Source organism: Tribolium madens, unplaced genomic scaffold, assembly GCF_015345945.1.
Source record: "Tribolium madens isolate multiple individuals breed KSU strain unplaced genomic scaffold, Tmad_KSU_1.1 Scaffold_1;HRSCAF=32;Tcas5.2_LG8, whole genome shotgun sequence".
In the NCBI taxonomy this organism is placed as follows: domain Eukaryota; kingdom Metazoa; phylum Arthropoda; class Insecta; order Coleoptera; family Tenebrionidae; genus Tribolium; species Tribolium madens.
Genome location: NW_025400984.1, coordinates 6411883 through 6432301, shown reverse-complemented (window position 1 = coordinate 6432301; position 20419 = coordinate 6411883). Strand labels below are relative to the sequence as shown.

At 35.0% G+C, this 20419-nt stretch overlaps 7 protein-coding genes across 10 annotated transcripts; 4 read left to right on the top strand and 3 right to left on the bottom strand.

Moving 5' to 3' along the window:
- Positions 1–462: 462 nt before the first annotated feature.
- Positions 463–1776, bottom strand: LOC123003855. The gene is made up of 2 exons (XM_044396882.1): positions 1624–1776; positions 463–1513 (listed from the first exon to the last, which is right to left on the bottom strand). Exons 1-2 carry the CDS (start codon positions 1635–1637, stop codon positions 1192–1194), a joined length of 336 nt encoding a protein of 111 aa, XP_044252817.1. The 5' UTR covers positions 1638–1776; the 3' UTR covers positions 463–1191.
- A 260-nt stretch (positions 1777–2036) lies between these two features.
- On the top strand, positions 2037–5172 carry LOC123003854 (probable low-specificity L-threonine aldolase 2). 2 transcript variants are annotated; one of them, XM_044396881.1, is made up of 7 exons: positions 2037–2187; positions 2704–2944; positions 3299–3373; positions 3531–3700; positions 3759–3979; positions 4028–4164; positions 4797–5172. In XM_044396881.1, exons 2-7 carry the CDS (start codon positions 2704–2706, stop codon positions 5081–5083), a joined length of 1131 nt encoding a protein of 376 aa, XP_044252816.1. In that variant the 5' UTR covers positions 2037–2187; the 3' UTR covers positions 5084–5172. The 2 variants fall into 2 exon arrangements, with proteins under 2 accessions (XP_044252816.1, XP_044252815.1); XM_044396880.1 differs by lacking the exon at positions 4797–5172 and adding an exon at positions 4214–4672.
- A 57-nt stretch (positions 5173–5229) lies between these two features.
- On the top strand, positions 5230–7723 carry LOC123003853 (exosome complex exonuclease RRP6-like). Of its 2 annotated transcripts, XM_044396878.1 has the most exons (4): positions 5230–5388; positions 5444–5581; positions 5627–6820; positions 6877–7002. In XM_044396878.1, the coding sequence occupies exons 2-4, from the start codon at positions 5575–5577 to the stop codon at positions 6882–6884; spliced, it is 1209 nt and encodes a 402-aa protein (XP_044252813.1). In that variant the 5' UTR covers positions 5230–5388; positions 5444–5574; the 3' UTR covers positions 6885–7002. The 2 variants fall into 2 exon arrangements, with proteins under 2 accessions (XP_044252813.1, XP_044252812.1); XM_044396877.1 differs by having other exon boundaries at positions 5240–5388; positions 5627–7723.
- Positions 7724–7853: 130 nt separating this feature from the next.
- On the top strand, positions 7854–9625 carry LOC123004557 (exosome complex exonuclease RRP6-like). Its single transcript, XM_044397901.1, has 2 exons — positions 7854–8200; positions 8255–9625. The coding sequence occupies exons 1-2, from the start codon at positions 8083–8085 to the stop codon at positions 9487–9489; spliced, it is 1353 nt and encodes a 450-aa protein (XP_044253836.1). The 5' UTR covers positions 7854–8082; the 3' UTR covers positions 9490–9625.
- Positions 9626–9809: 184 nt separating this feature from the next.
- LOC123004555 (eukaryotic translation initiation factor 3 subunit D) lies at positions 9810–11994 on the bottom strand. Its single transcript, XM_044397898.1, has 7 exons — positions 11690–11994; positions 11347–11609; positions 11187–11298; positions 11030–11139; positions 10843–10981; positions 10502–10794; positions 9810–10452 (listed from the first exon to the last, which is right to left on the bottom strand). Exons 1-7 carry the CDS (start codon positions 11889–11891, stop codon positions 9883–9885), a joined length of 1689 nt encoding a protein of 562 aa, XP_044253833.1. The 5' UTR covers positions 11892–11994; the 3' UTR covers positions 9810–9882.
- Positions 11995–12429: 435 nt separating this feature from the next.
- On the bottom strand, positions 12430–19745 carry LOC123004556 (Usher syndrome type-1G protein homolog). Of its 2 annotated transcripts, XM_044397900.1 has the most exons (6): positions 19512–19745; positions 18941–19084; positions 13589–13868; positions 13265–13540; positions 12923–13218; positions 12430–12867 (listed from the first exon to the last, which is right to left on the bottom strand). In XM_044397900.1, the coding sequence occupies exons 1-6, from the start codon at positions 19532–19534 to the stop codon at positions 12492–12494; spliced, it is 1395 nt and encodes a 464-aa protein (XP_044253835.1). In that variant the 5' UTR covers positions 19535–19745; the 3' UTR covers positions 12430–12491. The 2 variants fall into 2 exon arrangements, with proteins under 2 accessions (XP_044253835.1, XP_044253834.1); XM_044397899.1 differs by lacking the exon at positions 19512–19745 and having other exon boundaries at positions 18941–19110.
- On the top strand, positions 16528–18183 carry LOC123004558 (carboxypeptidase B-like). The gene is made up of 2 exons (XM_044397902.1): positions 16528–16924; positions 16972–18183. Exons 1-2 carry the CDS (start codon positions 16556–16558, stop codon positions 17839–17841), a joined length of 1239 nt encoding a protein of 412 aa, XP_044253837.1. The 5' UTR covers positions 16528–16555; the 3' UTR covers positions 17842–18183.
- Positions 19746–20419: the final 674 nt, after the last annotated feature.

Sequence of the window (20419 nt, the reverse complement as noted above, 5' to 3'; positions counted from 1 at the left end):
TTTTACAACCACACCTTCGAAACCAAAACATCTCGAAAAATATCACGCGATTGCAACATTCAGAAATAACAAAAACATGATGTTGAGGTAGACGTCAAGAATACATCGTGTTGTTGATGCGATTTCAAAATGTTTTTGTTATGCAATGCTGTATCACTGGTCTTTCACCATATTTTTTATTATTTCTGATACGCGAAATTCAAATAAAACCAAACTGTTACGGATTCAGCCGTCAAAAGTATTGACAAATATTTATCTCGCCTGGTTTAATTTATTTCAGCTAATTATTACGTGACCCCTAACATGGAATAATGCGGGATTTACTGGTTAAAAACCTAGTGAATAACAATCCATGCAACACATGGCCATTTTTAACATCCCACACAGATAAAATTTCTGCGTTAACAAAAAAAAAAACAAAATGTGGGAATATTTTCGAGACTCTGAACTGATAAGAAAACAAAATAATTAAACATTTATTGATCCTTTATAATTTTTTACAATTCAAAGAAAGTCTAAGCAATTCAGCATGTAAATTACTAATAGAGCAATCAATAAATACCGAATTTAATTAATTAAGCTACTGTGAAACATGGGATAAATATTTAATCACACAAATTAAAAATTATAAAAAAAATGCAGTATTTCTTGTACAATAAGTAAATTAAAAAAAATCGAACAATCTTGATGCGTTATCATTCTCAACTACTTGAAAATAAAAGCTGACACTAAATTTAGCTTATCTTCAGCTACGTCCACCAATGATTGAATTTTTTATACTGTTTATATGCCTTAATATCAGTGTAGTAATGGTCTAAAAAACAAAAACTAGAAAAAATCTTATTTCAAACACAATGTACAATGGCTAAATGCAAGACATAATAAAAATAATACTCTTACATGTGCATAACTAGTGAATAACCACGTGGATATTTATATTATCTAACTATCCTATAAAATAAATTAACAAGTAATGCAAGCCTTTGTTCACTTTTATTTCAAACAAATCAATGAAGTGAACATCGGACTTAATGGCATCTAAAATTACATATTGTAACGGCTCTGTGGCACACACAAATAACAGCTCAAAAAATCAAGCCTTATTTTCAAAAATAAATTGGTCCATAAAAAGCAGTTTCTTAATACATAAAAAACAAAAGTATAAAAAATACAGTCTTGTAATGGCCCTAATCACACTTGATGACATCCACGCTGCAGCCGCTCAACATACATTTCAAACAACAGTTTATTGATATTAAAATAGTGTGGATTTTGGTTTTCGCTCAGATCTGGGGAATACTGGGGCGAACTGTTCCAATCGAGACTTTGCACCGAGCTTGGGGGCGACTCGGGGAGCTGATGAACGAAGTTTGGGGGCCCGGGGCCCCATTCAGACGCCCCCAGAGGATTGGAGTTGTCCAAGAAGAGACCGTTGTTTATATGGAGATTGTTGATCCGTTTCGAGAGTGGCATAAATTCGACTTCGTCTTCATGGTGGTTGCGACCCCGTTTTCTGTAATAATTTAAAGGGAAAAGGTGTAATCAGCTGTATGAGAACACGAGTTTGGGACTTGTGTTGAGGCATTTGGAGGCAATGTTGGGGCAAGATGTTTGGGTTTTTACCTGTTTTGAGTCATTTTGAACTGTCTTGTGCCAGGTGTTGGATGAGAACGGATTTTTTTGACAAATAATCAGCGAAACCACTGCGGTTGAAAACACAAACTAGGGATTTTAACTCAATTAGGGTTTAGGTTGGCAGCGAAACGCGGAAATTTTAAATTTTGCAAAAATATATGACAATAAATCATTAATAAGGCATCAATTAAACGTGAAAGTAAAACGAAAGTAAAAGTTTCTTGTTGTTGGATGATGTAATAAGTCTTTACTTGGCTAAAAACAGCTTCTTTATTTTTTTATGTGATTTGCAGATGATGTTATTTTTGTTTTTTGTTAGTTGTAGGAAGAGGAAATTCGAATTTTTTGATAATTAGGAAAAGGTCATTAAGTACCTCTTAAGGCACGCATGCGTGTGACCTAAATTCTTTTCAAGTCCTTTTATGGCCTTTTTGTTACGTGTTGAGTGCGAATTTATTATTTAATAGTTATTTTTTATATTGTATTGTGTTTTGTGATAGCAGTTGTATTATTGTGAACTTTTTTTTAATTCTAGCTTAAGCTTATTAAAAGGTAATTGTAGTTGAAATGATTATATAAATTTTTTGAATTTACTTCTTATGACACCTAACCTATATTTTCCCAAGGCAAAAAAATAGATGCTTGCTTTCATTTAAAAATTTGCCAGTCATTTCAATTTTTATCAGTTAAAACTGAGTTAAAGAGTTATTTAATTCAAATTTAATTTAATCTAACTTATCACAACTTCCCATCGCATGTGACCTTGAACAAAATGGCGGTAAAAATTCAAATTTGAATAAGTTGTTGAATGGGTGAGCTTGAGCGCTTTACTACAGCATGACGCAACAAATCGAATATTAAAAATTAACCAATTTGTAAAATTATCTCGAAAACTGGTGTTTTTCAGCTGAACCACAATCGAGGTAAATTCTTGTAACTAAGGGTTATTTTATCATTAAAGTAAACTCGCTCCACATTGACCTTCGTGTATTGTGCAAACATTGTGGTGGGACTCTGATTTATATAAACGCAAGGCGCGATTGGTCTCTCATTACGATTTTATTAAAGATGTACGAAAAAGTCAACGGTGAAATAAACACTTCATCGGTCCACGTGGTGGACTTGCGAAGCGACACCATAAGCAAACCCACCCCCGAAATGAGGGAAGCCATGGCGACGGCCGTCGTCGGAGACGACGTCTTCGGGGAAGACCCAACGGTCGCGGAGTTAGAACGACGCTCGGCCGAGCTTTTGGGGAAAGAAGACGCCGTTTTCGTGGCCAGCGGAACCATGGCTAATTTAATCGCAAGTGAGTTTATTGTTACTTCTTTTGCAACAAGTCAAATGTCGGCGATAAAAGAAAGGAAACTTCCCGTTTTTATTATTTGAAAATTTTTTTTTTCAAAAGATAACAGCAGAACTTTAAGATGATCAAACAAAATCAATGTTTATGTGATTATCTTGATCAAATAAAATTTTTGCAAGTAACGATTTTGACGTCCGAGTGGAATTAAGCAATCTTATTTATCAAGTGGATAATTTATTTCTTACACCTCACCGGTTTTAGTTAATACTATGTTTGTTTTGCATTAAATACTGATTAGAATTTTGTAATTTTGATAATTTTAATGATGCAATTCTAATGTCTTATCAATTTTTTAAGTTATGGTCCACTGCAATCAAAGAGGGAGTGAGATAATTTCAGGCGATAATGGGCACACATTCAGATTTGAACAAGGTAGGTAGGTACTAATTTTCGCATTGTGGTTTCCCAACCTTCTCATTAAATACAGTTATGGTTAGAAACGAGATTGTTACCCACCCATTCTCTAATCAGTATCGTTATTTAATAAAAAAGAAATTTCCATTGGTAATTAGCAATGACGTAATTTTAGGGGGCCCCGCCCAAATTGCCGGCGTCCAAGCCTCCCTAATCCGCAATAACAACGATGGGACTTTTAGTTTGGACGAACTTCGAGACAGAATTCGTAAAAATCCGGATTGTCATGAGCCCTACACTTCTCTAGTTATAATCGAAAACACCCACAACATGTGTGGTGGAAAAGTAAAGCTTAACAATTAAAAACTTATATTTTTCTGAAACGATTATTTCCCCGCTTTAGGTATTACCCTTAGATTGGATCGAAAAAGTGAAATACATTTCGAAAGAGTACAACATTCCGGTCCATATGGACGGGGCTCGGGTTATGAACGCCGCCGTCTACCTCAAAGTACCTGTGGAACGAGTAGTCCGCGACGTCGATACTGTCTGTTTTTGCCTGAGTAAAGGTCTAGGTGCGCCAATTGGTTCTATCCTCGCCGGCAGCAAGACTTTTGTCGACAAGTGAGATTTTTTAAATAATCCTAGCGAGTATTTAACTCGTTTTTGCAGGGCTAGGAGGACGAGAAAAGTCCTTGGGGGCGGCTGGAGACAAGCTGGGATTATCGCAGCTGCAGGACTTGTGGCTCTTGATAATATGATCGATCGGTTGCAGGAGGACCACGATCATATCCTGCAGATTGCCAAAGGTAAATGTTTTTTTTTCGTTACAGGCGGAAATTAGAGAGTTGTTTACAGCTATTGATAGCTTGAAATCGGACATCTTCAAAGTTGACTTGCCCTCGGTTCATACAAATATTTTGATGATGTATATTGATCGGAGCAAAGTGGCCGTTAAAGAAGTCATCTATCGTTTGGCTAAAGTGTTTAAGACAGATATAGTGAAAGTTAGTGTTAGGGCTTCTTCGATTCGGCCTGATTGTGTCAGGTTTGTGACTTATTGGCAGATCACAGATGATGATATCAGAGATACGATCGACAGAATTACCTTTGTTTTGAAAGAATTTGATGATCAATTCAAGTCAATTAAAATTTAAGATAGGTGTTTAAGTGTTTATATTTATGACAATATATTTTTTGATTGTTTTTTATGTACTTTAAGATTTACAAGATATGACCTGAATAAAAATAATAAAATACTCCTAATATTTACGTGAGAATGCTTTATAACAAAAATAAATATATTTTTATTGTGTATGGCTTTCCTTTGGTCACAATTGTCCTGTTTACTTGTCCTCCAATTAAATATTGTAATAAACATTACATAAAACAATTATTAATATTCGAATAAATATTAACACTACTTTTTATTCGTTCGCAGGTATTAGCGCCATGAAATCAAAGACATTTTTGGTGGACTTGTCGGGCGTCCAAACCAACATCCTTATGATGTATTTGGACAAGTCCAGAATCACTGCCAAAGAAGTTCAAAAGCGACTGGCTTCTGTTTTTGAAACCGACGAGGTTAAAGTTTGTGTTAAAACAAGTTCAAGAGACGCAGGGGTTATCAGATTTGTCACCTATTGGGAAATTAGTGACGAAGACGTTGAAGCTGCAGTAAAAAAAATTCAGCTCGTTATTAAAGAGATTGATAACAAAAATTATTAGAATGGTATTACATAAACTGTAACGTGAAGTATTCCTTGTTTGAAGTATTATATTTTTGTTTAGATTAGAATAAAGAAAATGAACCGTAACGAATTTACTTTGTGACTAACTGTAATTATTCTAAAAAAATCAAATTAAAAATGTTGCCGCCATTACTACATTATATCGAATCATTTCTTGACCGAAAACAAACAAAGACGAATATAGTTTTATTAAAAATGTTCTCATTTAAATATAATTAATTTTAACAGTTGTTATAATGAGCTCAACAACAGCAATATGTGGACACAGCCAAAATATAGAAAGTTTTTTTATTAGTATTTAGTACTTTAATTAAACGAGTTATCTTTGTGATTTTAGGTTATGTTTACCCTTCGATTGTTTCAAAAGCGGGGTTAAAATTTGCTAAAAATATTGCTTCAAAGCATTATTCCAAAAAGAAATAATTAATTTAAAACACTCATAGTACGAGTCTAAATACAAATTTTGAGATGACGAGTATGTTTATATTACACTTGAAATATCTCTAAAGCAATTTTTCAGCTTTCCAAAACAAAGTCAAAGAGGAAGGAATTGGAGATTCTTTCACGGTTATTGACCAGACCGGCCAAGTTTCGGAGCTGAATCTTAATGAAGGGCATAATATAAGTGATTTAAATTTAGAAACTATTGATTCTTTGTCAAATCATACGGAAGAATCAGAGTTCAAGACAGAGCCGAATAACTACCAAAACACAAGTCTTTTTACATCTGACGAAATATTTGAAATTGAAGACGATGATGAGCCTCCAAATGAGACAGTTATTGAGAAAAACAACAGTGAAGCAGAAAAACACAATGAGACTTCGACAGATACCAAAACAGAAGATTTAACACAAGATCAAGAAGATGAAGATGAAACAGGTTCCCATCCCTACATCTGCTTAATTGAAACTTTTGAAACACCAAAAGAATTGTTAAAATTTACCGAAATTGGGGCTACCAAACCGTTAGAAAATACAAAATTTGTGATGGTTGTTACACAAAATCAGATACTAGACATGTTACAAGAAGTAAGGAATGTGAAAGAAGTGTCTTTAGAGCCCTATTGTACTCAAAGGGAATTTAAAAGGGATATTACACTATTGGCAATTTCTACGCGGAATACAGACTACCTTCTGGACGTCTTAAAGTTAAAATCCCAACTTTTATTACTCACTGAAATGTTCCTAAATCCTAAAATCGTAAAAATTGTTTTTGGGGCAAGCTCAGTTTTAGCCACTTTACAAACCTTGTTACACGTATACTTGGTTAATATTTTTGACGTTGAGCAAGCTAGAAAGATTTTACTCGAGCCACCGAAAAACAATTACCAACTACATCAATTAATTGCACATGACTATGGAGTTAGGGAGAAATTAACTAAAGCCTCATTAAACTATTACCAGTCGCGACCATTGTCGGATAGACACATAAAATTTTGTAGAAAAAATGCCCACTATTTAATTTACATGTACCACGATTACAAAAACAAGTTTATACTTAAGGATTTTGAGGAGTACAAAATTTTTTTGGATTACTGCCGAGAGGCTTGTAAAGTGGTCCACAAAACTGAGCAATTGGGAAAATTACAACAGTTAGAAAACGAGCTAAAGGTGGTGCATGATTGTCAGAAGGAAGTCTTGAAGAAATTGTACGATTGGAATGTCAAAACAGCACAGATGCACAATATAAGTGTTGAACGTGTCATACCTAAAGGTTGTTTGTTGAATATTGTTAAAAGTCTTCCAACTAATGTTGACGAAATAACGCAGATATCTAACTCATCATATGTGAAAGGAGATGCTGAAGAAGTCAGAATGATAATATTGGAAGCAAAAACGTCTTATGGTTTAAGAATCAAAACGCCCAAAGTACAAGCCGCGAAAAGAAAAGTGAACAACAGTCCGAACATCAATCAGAAACCAAAGCGACTTGACTTAAAGAGAAACACAAGTAACCAAAATAACTCCTTTAAGAATCAATTTAACCAAAACAAACCAACTACAGTAACAACAGATAGTCATATACAAAATCCATTTGCAAATCAGTTTAACCAGCAAAACAGACCAACTACAACAACGACAGATACTTTTTTACAAAATCCATTTGATGTCACAAAATTAGGAATCCAAAGTTCGACTCCAATCAATTCTTTTGTGTTTCCTCCGAGTTCGTTTCAGTACAACTCTTCAAACAACAGCGGTTTGGTTAGTGGTGTCCCATCTTTCAATAGTTCAAATTTTACCAAACTTTGTGAAACCACTAAAAACCTCTTGGCAGGAGCAATGAATAACACATCAACAACTTCTAGACCCATTGAACATGAAACTAAAAGGCCCACTCGAGATTTTGGTCACCGGTCAAAAAACAAATCTCGAGAATTGGATAGATTGGAAGAAAGGGGGCAAAGTCAAGAAATGCAGTATTCACGGTATGACAGTCGAAAGAGAAGTAAATACGACTCATACACACGTCGATATTAGTTTTTGTATTGCTTTCGATAGTTTTTAAGGAATATTTTCGATTTTTGTTGAATGTAAAATAATGTTTGTTTTTGCTCTGAAGTTCCAACCTATTGTATAATTAGGATACTTACTTATTCAAAATAAAATTATTGTTTCCTAATAAATCCATTTTTATTGTGTTTTTAATTATAACTTTGAGGTTTGATTTTTAAATCTAGCGCCTTTGTAATTGTAGAAAAAATAAGCACAGCTAACCTGTCATAACTAAATTCCCAAAACCGCTAGCTAGAAATCACCCCATTTATTAATAAATTACACTTTGTTAGATACTAAATCGTCAACTCAGATAAATATATATATTAAGCAAGTAACAACAACCGCAAATAATTATTTTAAACAAGTACAGAACTTTCCTACTTTCATTTTTTATTGTTGGCAGAACTGTAGTTTTTCCATCGTCACATCGTAAGTTTTGGGATTATTTTTAACTGGCTTACATAAGAAATATTTGCGATGGAGAAAGAAGAATTACCAAAGGTTGAGGTCCAGACAACAGAAATTACGACCAGTAATGAAGAATCTGTGAAAAATTCGTGTGATAAAGAAACTCCAAAGGACGATGACGTGGCTGGTATTTTAATAAATAACACAATTTTCGGTGTCTTACCAGATTGTCTTATTTTAGAGCAAAACGAAGGCCAGGATCAAGCCCCTGCTGAAACTTTGGAATCAGAAATAACAAAGGAAGCAGAAAAATCGTTTCAAAGTCACCCTTACAAGACGCGTCTCCTTAATTTTGAACCCACGGTGGAGCAGATGTCTCGTGTGGAGAATATAGAACCCCCCAAAACCCTCAAAGAAACACCCCTGTGTGATATCGTCACAAAAGACAATCTCCAGGAATTAATTACTGATTTAAAATCTCATAAAGTTATAGGAGTTGACGTTGAATATTCAGATCATGGTTACGTAGCTTTGACTTGTCTTGTCCAGATTTCAACCTCTAACAAGGATTACCTCATTGATGCGATTACTTTAAAGGATGAGTTGCACAAATTGAATGAAATTTTCACAAACCCCGACGTTGTGAAAATATTTCATGCAGCAGGAAATGACTTGAGGTGGCTTCAGCGGGATTTGGGTGTTTTTGTCATAAACATGTTTGACACGCAAATAGCAATGAGAGCTTTAGGATACAATAAATTGGGCCTGGATGCTCTCTTGCAGGTTTATAATGCAACCAAAGATAAAGCAATGCAGCGTGCGGATTTTCGCAGAAGGCCGTTGCCTCCGAAATTCAAGGATTATGCGCGACTGGACTCGCACTATCTAATAACGTTTTACCACAAACTGAAAAATGAATTAATTGATGCCAAGCTTTTAAAGGACGTGTATGATAATTGCAATAATTGTTGCAAGATTTTGTATCCTAAAGTTGAGGATGAATCGTATTTGTCGGTTCTTAGAAATGTTGAAGAGATGCACAAACGACAGTTACTAGTTTTGGAAAAACTGAACGACTGGAGGCACCGAATTGCCCAATACTTGGATATAAACGTTGGCTGTGTGTTATCGAAAAATAAACTGGAGACTCTGGTTTTACAAATGCCGACTGATTCCTCCCAAATTATCAAAATTTCGGAATCACGTCACGTGAAAGAACATTTGGGTGAAGTTATCCAAATATTGTCAGAAGGAAATCCCGTTAATCGGATTAATACATTTTCCAGAAATAAACGTAAGTTTAGCCAGACTGATTTTGGTAGGAATGAACCTTCGGGAAGTTATAAAAAAAAATGGAATAAACATCCAGTTGACAAAAATGTGCAAAATTTTGATTTAAGAAACACTCTGCCTCAAAGAGGAAGGAATGCCTACTCGAACAAGCGAGGAGCTAAAGGTTTTCAGAAATATAATTAGACTACTTGTTAATCGTTATTGTTATTGTTTTTTGGAATCCATTTTAGTTCAGTAATGTTTGTTATTTTCATTGTCTAAAACTAAACTAAAAGCCTGAATTAAATTGACAAACAATAAATTGAAAGTAAGTGAAGAATCTAAACTATTTTATGTACCCTGATATTGTCTACAACTGAGTTAATGTTATACTATTTACAAAATGTGATTGATTCAATCACTTTTAGAAAAAAAAAAAGACCAAAATAGCGTAATTATTTTTTGATATATTATTTAAGGAAATTGGGGAAAAAGAAAGTGATTTATTAAAATTTTTCCCCACGTCTGTTTAATGACTGTCAATTATTGACAATTTTATTTCTTGCTTTTCGCTAATACAAAACAAAAATACAAAACTTAGCGTTTCGCACTATTCGCGTACGGATAAAGCGTTTGGAAAGTCACCGAATCTGGGGGCACCTCATCCTCCGATTCTGACTCCCCGTCCGATTCGAACGTATTATCCGGAATATCGTACAACCGGATCATCGGCTTATTCGGATCTTTCATAATCAAATACTTTCCATCTTTCTGCTTCATGACAATATCGATGATACACCGCAGAATCCCCCACGCATTATCCATATTCAGATTAATCTGAGTGGCAAACTCGTGCGGTTTATACTGCTGGGTACCCAGAATAACATGTTTGCTATTATCCCTGACATGAGCACGGGAGACATAACCGAATTTAATCTGGTCACTGCCGGCCAACAAGGCTTGAACGGTCCACTTGGCCAACTTGCAAGCGTTGTTACGGAGCTCATTAGCCAAAACGGCACCCCTTTGAGTGTCCAGTTTTTGGCGCCACTCGACACCATTGGCCAGTTTGGAATCCCATTCGTTTAAGGCTTTAATTGAGAGGAATTGAAGCTCGCCGTTGGGGGACTGAACCACGGCGTCGTGTTCACAACGGACAACCAAGAACTACAACACAGAAATAAATTTTGTGGGAAAAATAATACATGAAACTAACAATTCCGCCCCCTAGGTCATATTTGCGGTATCTGTAGGCTACACTAGCAACCTCGCCTTCTTCCTCTTCAGAAATGAAGGGGTTTGGATTGTCGAACTTGAAGCGAGGTTCGCCGGAACCTGTCCTTAAAACCTGTTGACTGAAATTATGATTGATAAAAGTCGCTTCTAAGGCCAAGTTTCTTGGAGAGTTTAAAGAGTTGCCATCGTCTTGTGGGGGCTCTACGGATGTTTCATTGACCGTTAGAAGATCAAACTCTGTGTTGTCACGCTTATCAAAAAAGAGTTTATCGCCTGAAAATGATCATTGAAATTTTGTAAAACTTATTTGGGGCAAAATACCGATTTTTTCAATCACGATGTCCCAGGAATAATTGGATCTAGTGCAACACATGATAGTCGCAAGGATCGCATCAGTGGCGTATACATTGCCCTCGGTTTTACTCAATTTACGGATAATCGGGTCATCAGTGGTTGTAACCTGAAATCAGTAATTAATTTCACAATTCATGGATTAATGAAACCGCACCGTATGGAAGATACGATTGACACTTTGCAATGGCTTCTCATTCTTCACGTTAACACGATCATATGACTTGTCATAGTACTCCAACTCGCCACAACAAATAACGTCCTCACCTAAAAACCCAAGTTAGAGAAGTACTAAATTATGAAATTTCAACAACCATCTTTGACGTTGGGTAGCGACAGTTTTCCCAAACGAGGGAAGTCCATTTCCTCAATAGTGACCCAATCCGGTTTGACCGTAACAGAAGCATCCCTAATCTTAATTTGGGGCTAAAAAAACGAATTGTATTGTGGTAAAACTTCAAGTAAGAATCTTACCCGTCCTTGTCCCCATTTCTTAACCTGGCTCCTCTTGTACGTATCTCTCGCTTTAACCCCTTTTCCAAGCGACTGCATGCCGCTGCCTTGCATCCCAGCTCGGCCTCCGCGTCCTCGCAAATTGCGTTGATTTGCGCGGAAGCGCCCCCTTTGATACGGGGGTTTCTGGACGCGAGTTGTATCGACCAAATGAAAAGTGCTCTCGTCTTCGTCATGATAATACGCATACTGACTACCAGACCCAAACTGAGACGCATACTTATCTAAAATTGGTAAAAAACTTGTAAACTTAACCTCAAATTTGACATGTGTCAGGGTGACAATTTGGGGAGGTTCCACTTACTGGCATATTTCTTGTCTTGGAAGGCGGCTCCTGTCCAGTCACTGATTTTACCGAGACGATCGCCTTTGCTGAAGGGCTGGTACGGCATGTCCCTGAACTGGTCGGGCAGTTCGCAAGGCCCCCATCCGGTCGGGTTGTCTTGGATTACGGGGGCCACAAATTTAGGGACCTCACCCGTTGATTGCCCATCGGTCAAAGTCATTTGACTTGGGTTAAGAAGTATTCAATATGTTGAAATGCAGAAACCGGGTGTCGTTCTCAACACTTGGCAAAAATGAATGTAAACTGCGCGCGCAGATTCTGACAGTCGACAATTTTTATAATTTGGCGCGATGATTATTGTGACTCCAATCTTATAAAAATTTCGAAAATTACCTGACAGTTTCGTGATTTTAAACTCTTGAACAAATAACACTAATTTACTTTATTCTATAGTTGGGACCTAAAATTTTTGGCTATCGGTTTAACTTTTTAATGGTTGATTCTTGCATTACGCAAAATAAATATGAAATCCGTTATTTGCAAAGTAACTTCTCTTCTTCATTTATTTTTTCAATGTCCAGCATTGGACGTTGTCAATGACATCAACATTTTCTTTAATGATAAAAACTAGGTCTTCCATAAGTTCCCACAAGACATTTTCAATTTGCATAACATACACATTTATTTATAATAAATTTAAATACGAATTTGTAAATAATGCCTGGCACACAATTTCTGTACAAAAAGTGCCAATAAAATACATACAATACCGTTATTATATTTCAAAACAGTGAATAAATAATACATTTTGACTTTATATTTACAACATGCTATCTGTAACTTCGCCGGGATTTTCCAGTGCGGCTTTCCGTTCACTGACAGCAGTCACAAGTTTTCTATGGGGCCCTAGTGGCAATTTTAGGCTTAGGAGATCGTTTTCTGTCAGTATCATCAAAGTATCCAAATCGATTTTCTGTTCTTCGAAACGAGGAAGATACTCTCCTAAACCCCAAGCTGTCAAAAAACGTTCTAAGGGAGCATTTGGATTGTCATCATCACTGGATTCTGGGTCTGTAAGCTCATCGATTGACAGAGTGTTAGTTCTGGGTCCGTAACTCTCCCCAGATCCGATTGAACTTTCCTCGTTGGGGCCTTCGCTAGAATAAAAGCCTTGGAAAGTGTTCGTTATGCTCTTCCTAAAAGTAAAAAAAAACAGTATTCTTTGTTTACTCATATTCAAAGCATTTTTACCGGAAAGCTATACTACCAATTCCTGGCCTGACAAAAATACTTGCTGGTTCTTGTTGGATTTTATTATCGCCGTTTGTTTCTAGTTCGTGCATGAAATCAGGCTGAGACATGGATCTAATGAGACCATTACTGGACGGTGGTGGTGGAGGTGACGAGTCAATATATTCAGCTTCATTAAAAACTGACTCCAAACGGCCTCTCCTGCCGTCGATGGTACCCGTGTAAAGCACTTCAGAGTCCCGCCTGTAGCCCGTTAATGACCTTACTGAACGTTTTCCATCTTCAATTTCACTAACCTGAAATGAGTTTTCTCAACTTGTGAATATTCAGTCTTAATAGTACCTTGAAATCGTCATCAAAGCCAGGCCGAGTAGTCCTGCTCGCAAGAACCCTCCTTTGTACCGACCCCAAATTCCTCATCCCGGAAACCGTCCCATTGCCTACAATCGTACTGAACCTCGGAGGTGCAGGTCCCAGATTCGCCAAATTTGACATAGACCCACTTTTAATTCTGGTTTTTAGCGTTTCTATCATCGATGGCCTATGGTGACCTTTGTTCATTCGTTTCTCCAACTTCTCTTGAACTTGTTCTTTTTTGACTTGACGTTTGTTAAATTCCTGAAAAGAAAGTGAAAACGATTTCTCTAGATGGTTTCAGTGTTTTACTTTGATGCGTTTTTCTGACTCTTTCTTTGCTTTTTCTTTGAGTGTTTTGGCTTTCTTTTTGTCTCCGGCTTCCAGTTTGGCGTGGACACCGTCTAAGAACCGGAGGATGTCGTCGCGGTTGTTCATCCCGGCCAGTTCTTGAGCGGTTCGGCCGTCGATGTCAGTCGAGTAAATATTGGCTCCAAAATTGACTAGGAATGTGACGATGTGTTTATGGCCTTGGGCCGCGGCCAAGTGCAGAGCTGTGTTGCCGAAGAGGTCGGCTTTGTCCGGGTCTCCCCTATAAAAATGCATTCAGCATTGTTACATTTTTAAATTTTATAAACACATGTAATTATACCTCCCAATAAATCAAAATTCAAAATCTTATGCATTTAATCTAATCAAGACACAATAATTTTAAATAAATACAGGGTTATTTATAAATATGAAGCAATATTTGAACCTCAAAATTGACCCATAAAATGATGTTAATTTTTATAAAAACTCATGTCCTATCTCTACTGATTTTACAGCCCTTGGAGTTTGGGTATAGAAATTTGTTGTTTTTTTTTGTAATAACTTTGTAACCATTTGACTAAATATTATAAAATTTGGAATCGTTACTTACGAGAACATATCTTTTAAACTAATAATCACAAAAACCGGATACATCTACTCAATTTCCGGTTACCTGTAGTCACATTTTCTGTGTTTTTCCATTTTTTTGACCTCTTAACACTAATTTTTTATTGTTTAGATCGGTAGAGTAACCAGTTTTGAATAAAAAACGCATAACCTTTTATACCACTAAAATGGACCGTGTTAAAGATAGTTTAATAAAAATATTTTTAATTTAAAGTGAGTACTGCACAACGCTGAAAATGAAAAATATGAATTTTGAATGAGTGGTATCTACGGAAACCAATGACCATGGTCACCTAAATCGCTGCGAGACACCTGTTAACTTTGACGATAAATTTCTGTGATTTTTTTATGATGAAATAGTACGAGATCCATTTGGATTTATTCTAAGTTATGTTTGGAGGTAAACTCTTTTATTAAATATATTTTCTATTAATGGTCTAATAATTGTCCAATCTCAAGTTGACAGATGCCTGACAGCAAATGATCATGGTCATTTGTTGCCGTGGATATCACTCATTCAAAATTCATACTTTTTGCTTTCAGTGTTGTGAGTTCTCATTTTAAATTAAAATATCTTTAAAACGGTCCATTTTAGGGGTATTAAAGGTTATGCGTTTTTTACTTGAAATTGATTACTCTATCGATTTAAGCAATAAAATATTAGTGTTAAGAAGCCAAAAAAATTTGAAAACACAAAAAATGTGACCTGCAACTGCTGGAACGGGAAATTGAGTAGATGTGTCCAGTTTTTGTGATCACTAGTTTAAAAGATATGTTCTCGCAAGTAACTATTGTTAACAATGGTTCCAAAGTTATTAAAAAAAAAAAACACAAATTTCCATACCCAAATTCCAAGGGCTGTAAAATTCTTATCAGTAGAGACAAGACAAGAGTTTTTATAAAAATTAACATAATTTTATGGGTCAATTTTGAGGTTCAAATATTGATTCATATTTATGAATAACCCTGTAGAATAAGTTGCCTTGAGTTAAATGATTTTTGAAATTTGTATCGATAAAAGTGATAAAAGTGTTATCTGAAAATAGAAATCTCAAGTTATTTATGATATGTAACTGGCAACAACATTTTTTAGTGAATTTGTATTTTCCATTTTAATTGTAATTACAATGTTGGACAGAAGCTTTCACTTATAATGCTTTAAATATTTCAAATACCTAATTGTTGAATTTCCTTCACATTTACTGCTACTACCAATTAATGATATATTAGACACAGACAATTGACAGCCTATTTTAGTGAGTAATTGTTATTAAATTAAGTCTAAATCTTTACTTAGATAATTGGTGTTTTCTTTTTCTAAATTTGATTGAGAAAACATTTTTACACAAGAATATGTAACTGTAATTAGAATAATAAGTATACATAGTTATTATATATTATTGCTTTTTAAAGTGTAAATGAATTAAAAAAGATTATATTTTATTACACTAACTAGAAACAATAAATAAATAAGAAAGTATTTAAATGGTTCAGGTTTATATTAATCCAACCATTAAATAATGGTGAAATTTTTAATCCTGTAATGAGAATAGAATGCTTTTACAAAAATGCAATTTTAAGTAAGTCTAACATGCATTTCTCCTATATGGCGCAATGTTTGATTAGCGAACCTTAACTTCAAAAAATCATATCTTGAAAACTTGAAAACTACTCGCTATATTCTTTTAAAAATTTGGATCATAACTAATAAAGAGATGCTCTACACGATGGTGACGATGAAAAAAAATTACTCGTAGGTTTTTTCTTAGACTATTTCGATTTACTTAGAACTTCTTCGAACAATGTTCGAAGAAAAGTTTGCCAATATTAAATTTCAAATTGCATATCATTCTAAAGGGTAAGTCCATCCCTTTAGAATGGTCTTTATTTGAAGAAAATCGGCCTAATAGTTGAGTAATGATTTTTTGAAGTTAAAGTATTTTAAATTCATTTAAATTAGAAAAGAATAATTTAGTACAAAGTTTGTGGATTTTTTAAAAAATTTTTTAATGCATTTGATTTGTCTCACTGAGACGACATGCCCTTTTTTTGACGACCTGTGTAATAGCCTAATAGCAGACAAATTATGAAGACTTGTATCAAAACGTGATATCACTCAAGGATCAAAATATTAACCGATTAAGTTATCGAGTTATCGACAGCTTGATTGTTACACTACTAGAACATAGACAATATTTGTACTTGTAATCCCTTAAAACACTGGATTAGAAAAGAATTGAATTAGAATTCAATTCAATATTATCGAAAAATCAGCAGATTGTTGTTTATCCACTATGTGTATAAAAGAGGTTTTGCTCTGAATACTTCACATCAGATACCATGATGAAAGTGCCGGTACTCATAGTACTAGCCCTTCTGGGCTTTTCTAGTGCCAAATACGAAGGCTACAAAGTTTATAAATTTGTAACAAAAACTCATCTTCAAAATATATATCTGCAGTCCTTAGAAGCAATCCCAGACTTCGATTTTTGGTCCAAAATAAACACAGTTGGTAACCCTGTTACCGTCATGGTACCACCGAGATTCCAAACCAAACTTGAGGATTATTTAAAAACCAACAACATTGATTTTAGCGTCGAAATAGAAAATGTCCAAAGAGCCATCCAAGCTGAAAAACAGTACCACCAATCGAGACAAGCATTGAAATTGGGAAAAATTAGTTTTGACCAGTATCTGCGCCATGCTGAGGTAACTATACGATTAAATAATTCTTGATTTTATGTATCTTTTTAAAGATTAACGCTTATTTAACCCAACTCGCTAAAGATTATCCCGACATTGTCACTCTTGAAACAATGGGCAAATCGTATGAAAAACGCGATATGAATTTAATTCGGATTTCCTCCGGTCCGAGAAACCCCCCAAAACCGGTGATTTTTGTCGATGCCGGTATCCATGCCCGAGAGTGGATAGCCCCAGCTGTCGCTCTGTACCTAATAAACCAACTTGTCGAAAACCCATCCAACAGTAATCTTCTTGAAAACGTCGACTGGATCATCCTCCCTAGTGTCAATCCCGATGGTTACGAATTCAGCTGGAACGAAGACCGTCTTTGGCGCAAAACCCGATCTCCAGGAACCGTCTGCCCTGGTTGTGACCCTAATCGCAACTTCGGATACCACTGGATGGAAGCCGGGGCTAGTAATTGGGAATGTTCGGAGACCTACGCCGGAAAAGAAGCTTTCTCTGAAGTGGAAGCTCGGAATTTGAGAGATTACTTAGCCAACACTGCGAATATTAAGGCGTATTTGACACTGCACAGTTATGGGCAATATTTGCTCTATCCATGGGGTTATGGTAATGTCCTTTGTGATAACTGGAAAGAACTGGATGACTTGGGGCATAAAGTAGACGATGCCATAAGTTCGGTTAATGGCACTAGGTACACTATTGGTAGTTCCACGCAAGTGTTGTATGCTGCTGCTGGGGCTAGTGATGATTGGGCGATGGGTGGCGCTGGGATTGATATTGTTTATACCATTGAGTTGCCAGGGGGAGGAAACTATGGGTTTGATTTGCCGGCTTCGAGGATTAAGGATGTGGCAGTCGAAACGTTTGAAGGATTTAAAGTATTTGCTGATTATGTTGCAAAAAATAGAAGCTAAGTTATTTCAGGAACAATATAGCAAATAAACAAATTTTTGTCATTTGATTAATTAAATAGTAAAACCCTGGTTGAATAAAATAAATATGCACATCTTATTCATTATCTTCGTTGAAAACACTAAGCAACATTAAATTGGAAACACTTGATTATAGTAGAGTTAAAAATTAAAAAAAAAAAGTTTTTTTGACCAGGATATTGTTGACCCTGTGATAAATGCAATGCTTCAATTATAATGTTTTTCATGTTTCTAAAACATTTTGCAAAATAAAAAATGTAATGCTTCAATTATAATGTTTTTCATGTTTCTAAAACATTTTGCAAAATAAAAAATGATATATGATTAGTTTTTATTCAAAATCATTTTTATCTTTCATGCAATCTAGGTATTCACATTGATTGGAAAGCATATCGTTCACCTATCACAACCTATTTAAATATAATACATTTGAGCTTCTGGGCACGTAGATCGTATCTCCAAAGAATTCGAAAAGTGTAATATGAAATCATTTCTTACGAAGAATGAAAAAAAAACTGATTACATATTTTTTATATTGTAAATAAGAATAAAATTAAATAATAAAATGAGCAACAAAATAATTGATCCAAACTTGTTCACATCAAATACCTATTTTTTTGAGTGCTTAAAACGTTGACTCTTGAAACGGTTCATACAAGAACGTCTATAATTGTTATTTTTTATTGTTTATATACACATTACATAATCTTGACATAGTTTCTTGAGTTTTACTCTACTAGTCGCTCAATCAGGGCAAGTTATAGTAACGTGATACCAAGTCATTGTACACTTTACAATGTTTAAATAAAGTTACTTTTGCAATTGCGATTACAAGAAGATAATTTTAATTAACTGATCCGTAACATTAAGTAGGTACTTTTTAAATCAGTTGCTCAACGAGAAATGAATTTTTTCTTATTACCTATGTATTTACATTTACAGTACAAATGAATTTTTGAGTCGAGAGGACATGTTTTTTTATAAATCTCGTATCTTTGGTACCACGTATCAGTGATAACAATTTGATGATTTTTATTTAGATGAAGCTCTGATGTAATTGATTAAAATATCTATTACTTACCCTCGACCACATAACAATCTAAGTGCTTCCAAATTTCCATAAAACGCCGCATAAAGAGTCGGAGTCATTCCTTGCTCGTCTCGTCCATTGCAGTCTCTTTTAGTTGCTTCTTTTAGTACTTCTATCATGCCATCTTTGGCAGCTCTAGAAAAAGATTTCATTTCTTTCATTTTTTAAGTCGAATCACTTGGAGGAGAAAGTCTCAAAAAAAGAAGGTGGTTTGTATACTAACCTACTTCAATTACCACATTTTTGCAAAATTTTGGCTAATTGATAAAAAAAGATAGGCTGTCAAATAATGATTTATTTCCTGTTTTTTGCATGATAAAGAAGACTGATGATTCGCCTTGGCATTTTTGTCAAATTCCCGTTAAGCTCAATAATTTATTTATTTATTTGCGGTTTTTATCGATGAATTAAAAGGATCGCAGATAATGATCATGTATTGTCAATAAATTCTATAAAAATGTGATTTAGAGAAAATTTAAAAAGCACCAAAGTTCAACAAACTTGAAAACGGAAATTTGTATTCAATTTATTTCCGTTCAAAATCATAACAAACGATACTTACTTGTGGTACCTATCAGTTGACATTGTTCATTTGTTTATTTCCGCACCTGTCACGCAAACTGCCACAAGAGAATTTTTAAAATTTTGAAAATTCGAACCACTTTTTGTATTTTATAGCACCATGAAACTAGATTTTGTACTTTTAATATTTCAGAATGAAACTCTACATCTAAAACGAGATAACTCTACTAGATATTGTTCACCTGGTGGTTAAGCCACCTGGCAAAACATAATTAAGTGTTTCGGACGTGATCGTATTTCCGAAATTTCCCGAGTTTCATCTCCTGTGATACACTGTTATCTCATTTGCATATAAATTCCAGGTCACTGAAAGTTAATTTACAGTTTGCTTTTTAGCAAAAGTACAGTTTGTTGTATCGCAGGGCCATCTATCATTGGGTAAACTAACTAAATTGAGCTTAAAACAGCAACTAAAAATGAGAGGACGCACCATCTCTCACTTCAAAACTTGATCTCTTGAAATTCATCATGATTTCTTAATTTTTAACAATACAAGTTTAACCTTTATCAGTTTTTCCTTAAATGGAAGTGGTTGTTTAAGATCAATCTGATAAAATTTTAAATTAACAAGAGTGAAAAAGAGTATTATTATCGTGTGTTGTAGCTAAAGCAAGAGGCTAATTCTGGTCAATTATTGTAGGATGGAAGGTGGAAGGTGGAAAGAAACCGCGACTGAACATTGGGCGGAGCTCTAAGTAATATTTCAAAGTTCAATTATGCCGCGAAACACGTTAGCTTCAAGAATAAAGTGATTCCAGTGTTCTCTTAAACTACCTATTATCGTTTTTTTATTTCGTGGTGCTTAACGCACAACTTATATGGAATTAAATGTTTTGGGCGTGATGTGAAATCGAACAGACGGCGAAGGCTCAGATTTAATTATTTTTG